The sequence below is a fragment of the Oncorhynchus nerka genome, linkage group LG13, assembly GCF_034236695.1.
Source record: "Oncorhynchus nerka isolate Pitt River linkage group LG13, Oner_Uvic_2.0, whole genome shotgun sequence".
Classification (NCBI taxonomy): Eukaryota; Metazoa; Chordata; class Actinopteri; order Salmoniformes; family Salmonidae; genus Oncorhynchus; species Oncorhynchus nerka.
The window spans coordinates 16,306,308-16,316,164 of record NC_088408.1 but is presented as its reverse complement, the minus strand read 5'-3'; the positions used below and the strand labels follow the sequence as shown (position 1 = coordinate 16,316,164).

Below are 9,857 nucleotides of genomic sequence, written 5' to 3'. Positions count from 1 at the left end.
AGAGTTACACATGGAGTAAAACAAACATATAGTCAATAATACAGTAGAAACAAGTCTATATACGATGTGAGCAAATGAGGTGAGAAGGGAGGTAAAGGCAACAAAAAGGCCATGGTGGCAAAGTAAATACAATATAGCAAGTAAAACACTGGAATGGTTGATTTGCAGTGGAAGAATGTGCAAAGTAGAAATACAAATAATGGGGTGAGAAAGGAGCAAAATAAATAAATAAAGTAAATACAGTAGGGAAGGAGGTAGTTGTTTGGGCTAAATTATAGGTGGGCTATGTACAGGTGCAGTAATCTGTGAGCTGCTCTGACAGCTGGTGCTTAAAGCTAGTGAGGGAGATTTTTGTAGTTTGTTCCAGTCATCGGCAGCAGAGAACTGGAAGGAGAGGCGGCCAAAGAAATAATTGTTTTTGGGGGTGACCAGAGAGATATATGATATATATACGATATAGATTAACGTGATAGGGTTGTCCTCTGTCATTTAGATTAACATGTCTATGATGTGTGCTTGATGTTAATCACAGATCAAACATTGTATTCAAGCCAATACGGCTTGATATGTATTGGCCACTTTCTTTCCTATAGATTTGGGAATTAATTTTTCCGTCGATAGTAAGCTGTCCATGCCCTGAGGCAGCAAAGCAGCCCCAAACATGATGCTCCCTCCACCATAGTTTACAGTTGGGATGAGGTTTTTATGTTTGTGTGCTGTGCCTTTTTTTCAAATTTTTCCTCCTTTCAAACAACCCAACTTTAGTTTAATCTGTCCACAGAATATTTTGGAACATCCAGGTGCACTTTTGCAAACTTCAGATGTGCAGCATTGTTTTTTTTGACAGCAGTGGCTTCTTCCATGGTATCCTCCCATGAACACCATTCTTTTTTAGTGTTTTACGTATGGTAGACTCATCATTTAATTTTGCTCCTTTGCACCCCAGTATCTCTACCTGCACATTCATATTCTGCCGATCTACCATTCCAGTGTTTAATTGCTATATTGTAATTACTTCGCCACCATGGCCTATTTATTTCCTTAACTTACCTTACTGTATGTTTGTTTATTCCATGTGTAACTCTGTGTTGTTGTATGTGTCACACTGCTTTGCTTTATCTTGGCCAGGTCGCAATTGTAAATGAGAACTTGTTCTCAACTAGCCTACCTGGTTAAATAAAGGTGAAATAATAAATAAATAAAAATGCAAGGTAGATGTCTATTATTCGTGGCTAGCTAGCTAACTAACAGCAGTTACTAGCCAGTTCGCCCTATTGACTTACTATGGGCTTGCAATCTACACATACTACAGTGGGTATTGTAGGCTTTTAAACATGCCAGAATTAACACAGAAAGTATTTAACGTTTTTAAGATAAAATATTGTAGTCCAGCAACATGACAAGTGAACATTTCATTCCAAAGTCGGAGCTTATTTTATCTCTCTTCAGGTCAAATAATACCTGCCATTGATTTCAAGAAATGTTGCATTGGTTTTTATGTGGTTGCTTCATATTTCTGTCCATACTTTTCATTTAAGCTTGTATCGATGCATGCTTCGAAATGTGTACAAGCGGAGTACGCAACAGAGAAGTGCCCTCCGTGCTCCGTTTTGAATTATTTGATTTGGACTCATGCTCTAAATGACAGAGGACAACCCTATCAACCCTACTTACCCTATCTAAATCCCTGCTGCAGTGCGTGCAAACCTGGTCAAGAACTACAGGAAACGTATGATCTCTGTAATTGCAAACAAAGGTTTCTGTACCAAATATTAAGTTCTGCTTTTCTGATGTATCAAATACTTATGTCATGCAATAAAATGCAAATGAATGACTTAAAAATCATACAATGTGATTTTCTGGATTTTTGTTTTACATTCCGTCTCTCACAGTTGAAGTGTACCTATGATAAAAATTACAGACCTCTACATGCTTTGTAAGTAGGAAAACATGCAAAATCGGCAGTGTATCAAATACTTGTTCTCCCCACTGTAGCAAGCTAGCTATCAAACCATTTTTGACCAGACAAAACATTCTTAGTTATATGCTTTTTGAAGAACACATTTTTAGATATTAGCCATGTTGTTACCTTCACTTCCTGACTAACATTATGCTGCCCCAAACGAGGCTCAAATTGATCAGACTAGGTCACACCCCAAATTAATACCATGCACCTGCTGCACCACCAATGTTAGTTGGCCTCGTGAACTCAACATGCACATGGTTGAAATCACCTAAAGGTACAGGCTAACTGATCCTTTTGGATTTCGATTAATTTTCTCAAATGTAATAGTTTACTAATTTTAGAAAACTAATGAAGGTGAAACAAAGTTCCCACTAACATTTAGCTAGACAGCGAAGTCATCTAGCGCTAATGTTAACTAACCATGTTAGCTAGCTAGCAATCTTCAAAATCTAATTTTATCAGATGTAGCTATATCTACAAACAAAGATCTCGACAATTCACTTAGCCGATATAACAAGTTTGTCCACCAGCTAACTTGTTAAGTTAACAAAATTAACATCTTCCTCTAGATGTCAACCGTCTTTAGAAATTTGAATGAGGCTTCTACTGTGTTGTGGGACTGAATACGAGCTGAATGAGTCAGGTTACTGGCAGAGAGCCATTTCCTGGTAATGCGCGTTCCACATGATATCGCCCTGTGTATCATTGCTCCTCTAGACAGAAAGGATTTCTCCGGTTGGAACTTTATTGAAGATTTATGATAAAAACATCCTAATGATTGATTCTATACTTAGTTTGAAATGTTTCATCGACCTGTAATATAACTTTTTGAAGTTTTTGTCCGAAGTAATGCACGCGCATTTGGATATGTGTACCTAACGCGCTAACAAAAGTAGCTACTTTGACATAAATAACGGACATTATCGAACAAGCATTTATTGTGGAACTGCGATTCCTGGGAGTGCATTCTGATGAAGATCATCAAAGGTAAGGGAATATATATAATTTGATTTTTGGTTTCTGTTGACTCCAACATGGCGGATAATTTGATTATTTTTCTGAGCGCCGTCTCAGATTATTGCATGGTTTGCTTTAAAGTGTTTTTGAAATCTGACACAACAGTTGCATTAACTTTTTATGGCTGCAGGGGCAGTATTGAGTAGCTTGGATGAAAAGATGCCCATTGTAAATGGCCAGCTCCTCAGTGTCAGTTGCTAATATATGCATATTATTATTAGTATTGGATAGAAAACACTCTAAAGTTTCCAAAACTGTCAAAATATTGTCTGTGAGTATAACAGAACTGATATTGCAGGCGAAACCCTGAGGAAAATCAAAACAGGAAACTCCATGTTCCATAGCCTCCCTTTGCTGGATTTAAAGGGATATGAACCAGATTCCTTTCCGATCGCTTCCTCAAGTTGTAAACAGTCTTCAGACATATTTTCAGGCTTTTATTTTGAAAAATAAAGAACGATAACATCGCGTCAAGTGGTCACATGAGTTTTGCTCAGGCAACAGAATTTGGACAGCCATTGTTTTCCCCTCTCCTACTGTGAAAGACATTTGCAGTTTTGCAGAAAACATCCGAAGATCATCAAATGTAAACGATTCATTTGATTGCTTTTCTGATTTTCGTGACCGAGCTACCTGATGCTAAGTGTACTTAATGTTTTATCATGCGATCGATAAACTTAAACAAACGCTTGGATTGCTTTCGCTGTAAAGCATAATTTCAAAATCTGACATGACAGGTGGATTAACAAAAGGCTAAACTGTGTTTTCCTATATTGCACTTGTGATTTCATGAATATAAATATTTATAGTAATATTTATTGTATGTAGCGCTATGCTATTCAGCGGTTGTTGATGACATTTATCCCGATATCAGGATTGCAGCCATAACAAATTAAGGAGAGCTATATATATAATTCCATGTGTATAACTTGTATTATTAACTACATTTATGATGAGTATTTCTGTTGAATCGATGTGGCTATGCAAAATCACTGGATGTTTTTGGAACTAGTGAATGTAACACGCCAATGTAAACTCAGATTTTGATGAAAATATGAAGTTTATCAAACAAAACATACATGCATTGTGTAACATGAAGTCCTATGAATGTCATCTGATGAAGATCATCAAAGGTTAGTGATTCATTTTATCTCTATTTGTGCTTTTTATGACTCTTCTCGTTGGCTGGAAAAATGGCTGAGTTTTTCTTTGGCTTGGTGGTGACCTAACATAATCGTTTGTGGTGCTTTCGCTGTAAAGCCTATTTGAAATCAGACAATGTGGTGGAATTAACAACAAGATTACCTTTAAAACGGTATAAGATACATGTATGTTTGAGGAATTTGAATTATGAGATTTCTGTTGTTTTGAATTTGGCTCCCTGCACTTTCACTGGCTGTTGTCATATCATCCTGTTAACGGGATTGCAGCCCTAAGAAGTTTTAACACTGGCCAATTTGCTGTGTACTGGAAATGTAATATAGAGAAAAGAGGGTAATTCTCATATGTATTTTACTCTACTTTCTGTATTGCAGAACAATGATCTAGAAGCTAAAAAGCTAAGCTGTCACAGAAATGATGGAAAGTAATCTCCCTGGAGTGACCCTTCACCAAGATCTAAGTAAACATGCAGGCCAAGGTCATAACATAAACACCTTAAGGACGATGACGGGCTTTATAATTATGTTCCCCAAATCTAATAGCATTTCTGTACGAACATGATAAACAAATTACATCAGGGGTTTGCTGGCTGTACTTTACAAGATTACGGTGAAAAAGCCCAGAGTCTCAGGGGATTCAAAGGTCAGTGTTCCCACTGGTCCATAAAGATTTGGATGACTAGTTGCTTTAGTGCAATACAGTCCTATAGCCTAGCCATGGCTGTTTTCTGTGGAAACGGTTTAATTTCTGATGTTGGGAAGAGAGTCTGAATTTTCAACTGAATTTCCAATAAACATGACAGAAAGTGTCATACTTTACACAGTGTGTTTCAACTGTATATTTCATGTTCAGTTTACCCTGTAAAATGTATCTGGCATGAGTGGTGAAAAGAGACCTGAGACAAGCTCCATAGCCAATTGAAATACTGTATCCTGGGATTTAATCAACTAATACGGGAGAATGTTCAACTCTGAATAAATGTATTCTAAACATGTTATCCTCTCTAATGGACTTGCCCGCACTTGTGTGGCTCTAGCGCACTGCAGTTTACTTGCAAAACATTACTACTGTAAATGTTTCTCTTATTAAATATCTCCAAGGGAAAGTAAGTGGGTCGTGGTTTAAATTACAAATATAGTGAACAAAAATACAAAACGCAACATTGTAAAGTGTTGGTCCCATGTTTCATTAGCTGAAATAAAAGATCCCAGAAATGTTCCACACGCACAAATTCTATTAAATCTTTGCCAAGATAATTGATCCACCTGACAGTTGTGGCATATCAAGAAGCTGATTAAACAGCATGATCATTACACAGGTGCACCTTGTGCTGCGAACAATAAAATAACATTTTATCCATGGCCATTTGAATGCACAGGCCCATTGTCGTGCTACTCATCCGCCGCCATCACCTCATGTTTCAGCATGATGATGCACAGTCCCATGTCGCAAGGATCTGTACACAATTCCTAGAAGCTGAAAATGTCCCAGTTCTTCCATGGCCTGTCTACTCACCAGACATGTCACCCATTGAGCATGTTTGGGTTGCTCTGGATTGATGTGTACGACAGCATGTTCCAGTTCCCGACAATAACAAGCAACTGCACACAGCCATTGAAGAGGAGTGGGACAACATTTCACACGCCACAATCAACAGACTGATCAACTCTATGTGAAGGAGATGTTCCATGCTGCATGATGCAAATGGTGGTCACATTAGATACTGACTGGTTTTATGATCCACGGCCCTACCTTTTTATTAAGGTATCTGTGACCAACAGATGCATATCTGTATTCCCAGTCATGTGAAATCCATCAATTAGGGCCTAATGAATTTATTTCAATTTGCTGATTTCCTAATATGAACTGTAACTCAGTAAAATCTTTGAAATAGTTTCATGTTGTGTTTATATTTTTGTTCAGTGAGCCAGAAAGAACTAGGTTTACATAGAGAAAAAAATGGTCTCTGTTTGAGGGCAGAGTGACGACATTGTAATGATCTGTGTTCGGCTCAAATAAGAGTGTTCATCCTCTCAGAACACTCTTCAGTTGAGGAGAGCTGCTCATGGTGATGATACATGGGGAATGAACACAGAGGACGTGTACATCAGGAAGGAGACCACAGAGTTCTGGAGATAAGGTGAGTTAACATTAAAGCCAATTGGCATCTTCATGGAATGAAAAGGATGAAAGGGGAAAGATCATTCATAATGATTAACGACAATGTTTTATGTTCGGAAAGTGTATTAGATGAGGCGCCTACAAAATGTTGGCCAAATGAAAACAAGTTATTCTAAGAATGTGAGAAGGAGAGATGATTTGAAGTGGTTGAATTGTAACAGATCCAAGTTAGAAATAGCAAAAATGTGGATACACACCTCAACATATAATGTCATGGCCATTTTTATGGTCAGGAAAATGAGTATTGTATGAACATGGAGCACACAGAAGCTAAACAGAGGTCTGAGCTAATTTGAACAGTTTTTTAATGTGCTATTGTTTCAGTTATGTAATGGACTAACTTACAAGTCATGGCAGTACTGTGTTTGTCTTGTCAGAATGAATCCAGGTTTACTTAATGTTAGCAGACTTGCAGGGTTCCTGAGCATCAGTGAAAAATTATGCCGGTATCTGTTTCTCATTATTCATGTCCAGTATTTCACTTTTCCGCTGTTAAAAGTAATAGGTATGACCAGAGAGAGCAGGAAACACTCCTTATGTGGGTTCCAGAGGCTGGTGGGAGGAGCTATAGGAGGACAGGCTCATTGTAATCGCCGGAATGTAATTAATGGAAAGGTATCAAACACGTCAAACATATGGAAACCGCACGTTTGACTCTGATCCATTAACTCCATTCCAGTCATTACAATGAGCCCCTCTTCCTATAGCTCCTCCCACCAATCTCCACTGGTGAATTCTCATGTGTCGTCTCTTTTTTCTAAGGATGTTGCAGTTCAATGATTGTTCCAACGTGAAAAAACATTGAGAAAATACGTAGATAAAACATTTTCATCCAGTTTCCCAATGTTCCTGAACACAACCGAGGGTCTCTTCCCCACTGAGGGCCCAGACTCAAAGCTGGACTGGACCGAGTTGGACCCCTATAACTGCACCAACTACACAGCAGCCTGGGACTGGCTTTCCTCCTACCAGCCGGTCTTCATGGTTCTGCTCAGCGTGGTGGGCGTAGTGGCCAACGGTCTGGTCCTCTGTGTCTTCTGTTTGCAGAGGAAGCCATGCACCGTGGCTGATGTCTACCTGGGCAACTTGGCGGCTGCAGACCTGGTCATGGTGTCCTGTTTACCCTTCTGGGCCGCCACCATCGCTAACAACTACCACTGGGAGTTCGGCGAGCCCATATGCAAGCTGGTCAATGTGGCCATCTCCATGAACTATTACTGTAGTGTTTTCTTCCTGGTGCTGGTTAGTGTCGATCGCTACCTGGCTCTGGTCCGGCCCATGTTCCAAAGCCGACTGCGGAGGGCGGCCTGGGCCAAACGCATCTGCCTGGGGATATGGATCGTGGGGTTCCTGCTGAGTCTGCCCATCCTGGTCTTCCGCAGGGTGAAATACGTGGCCAAGGCTGGGGTGATGGCCTGCGTCCTGGCCTACCCCCATCCGGACTGGGAGATCCAGCGCAACGTTACCAATAACGTGGTTGGGTTCCTACTTCCGGTGATAGTGGTGTCGTACTGCAGCCGCCACATCGTGACCAGTCTGAAAGACGGTCAGATCAGAAAAACTCCCGGGGTGAGGTCAGAGAGGAAGGCCACACAACTGGTCCTGACTGTCCTCACGGTCTTCCTCATCTGCTGGACGCCCTACCAGGTAGTGCGCTTCCTGGACACGCTGGATTACTTCCAAGTCACGCCAGGATGCCTCTGGGGTCACATTCTGGACATTACCATACAGCTGTCCACCTACCTGGCGTACGCCCACAGCACCATCAACCCCTTCCTGTACGTCATTGTGGGGAGACAATTCAGGAAGAGGGCAAAAGAAGTGTTCGGGACAATGTTAAAGTGAATGTTGTCGGATAAATATTTCCTGACGGTAAATTTCACCTCCAGTGGAAGACTGGCCACTCAAAGGATACAATGTTCACAACTTGTGAAGCAAACTGTGACGTGACAAGAGTCTGTCTGGATATCCGTCTGTCCTCTGAAAGAACTGATCCAGACTGAAACATTTCATCTTCAGCTGGTTTTGCTTATTGTAAATATGTTCTGTCTTGAAACTGAGTGGATCTCTGCCAGTTATTGCTGAGAAATCAAATGAGGTGAAAAAGTGACCAGGGATATACAGCTGACTTCTGTCTTCGTTTAACTTGTAATTACCGGCAGACATCTGTTCCCAATCATCAGGAGGTTTATTTCTGCAAATAGGCAGTTTGGCTGTCTACAATATTCCTTAGCTTTATCGAACTCCTGTTGTAATTAATTTGTTGATTTATGTAGAGTTATTATGAATAGCTACAGACTCCATTCGGGTTCACGATCCTAAAGATTATTTATGTGGTAATGAAGGCGCTAAATAATGACAGTCTGGTGTAGAAGATTAATCTAAATGTGATCTAGGAAGTATTTGATTGTCATAGAGCCCCTTTTAACTTTTATAGAGCGTGCTATTATGTTAAATTATTATCCTAGAGAAAGACTATGAATGGGACATGCTGACTAATTGAAATGTAAAAGGTAATATTGTCTTTTGAAAAGCTCATGTTCATTTTTCTTCTTGGACACTAAATTAAAAGAGGTTATGGTTTAACCTTCCATATTTCTTAACAATTCTGCTGAAAATATGTATGTATTGCATAAAAATGACTTTTGTATGTATCAAAAATCTGTACACTATAATGTGTTGATATAAATTAACCCATGGCGTGTTTGAGTAAAGAGAGCTCTTTTTCTCAGTCGTCTATGTGCACTGTTGACACAGACTAGTATTTAGTCCTTTGTCGTCCTGTAGACAGGCTTGCTACTGCATACCCTCGTTAGCTCCCAGATAGATGGAGAGCTTCTGCACCGGATTTGTCAGGCCCCTGTAAAATGGGCACACTGGCCCTGTCAGGCCCCTGTAAAATGGGCACACTGGCCCTGTCAGGCCCCTGTAAAATGGGCACACTGGCCCTGTCAGGCCCCTGTAAAATGGGCACACTGGCCCTGTCAGGCCCCTGTAAAATGGGCACACTGGCCCTGTCAGGCCCCTGTAAAATGGGCACACTGGCTCTGTCAGGCCCCTGTAAAATGGGCACACTGGCTCTGTCAGGCCCCTGTAAAATGGGCACACTGGCCCTGTCAGGCCCCTGTAAAATGGGCACACTGGCCCTGTCAGGCCCCTGTAAAATGGGCACACTGGCTCTGTCAGGCCCCTGTAAAATGGGCACACTGGCCCTGTCAGGCCCCTGTAAAATGGGCACACTGGCTCTGCCAATAGCAGCCATTAAACATGGCCTTATAGAAGTCTAACAGAAACTGGCACAGATTACCATGCATGTTTGGGCATGCATAACATTTTGAGGGATAACCATGCCATTTAAACCACCTGTAATCAGGGCGGAACAATGTTGAACTCAAACAAATGTATTTACATTAAAGAAGCACAACACCCCATAGACATATAATGGCGTCCACTGCTCTGGTGTTCATTGTATGAGAATGTACTGAGCTACTCAGATAAGGAAACTTACAATAATGGTGAGGAGGCGGATCTG

The 9,857-nt window shown here is 40.7% G+C and overlaps 1 protein-coding gene across 1 annotated transcript; it reads left to right on the top strand.

Annotated features, from left to right (window-relative positions):
* Window positions 1–7,092: 7,092 nt before the first annotated feature.
* Window positions 7,093–9,009, top strand: LOC115140445 (B2 bradykinin receptor-like). The gene has a single exon (XM_029678775.2). The coding sequence runs from the start codon at window positions 7,169–7,171 to the stop codon at window positions 8,168–8,170; it is 1,002 nt and encodes a 333-aa protein (XP_029534635.1). The 5' UTR covers window positions 7,093–7,168; the 3' UTR covers window positions 8,171–9,009.
* The last annotated feature ends 848 nt before the right edge of the window (window positions 9,010–9,857 follow it).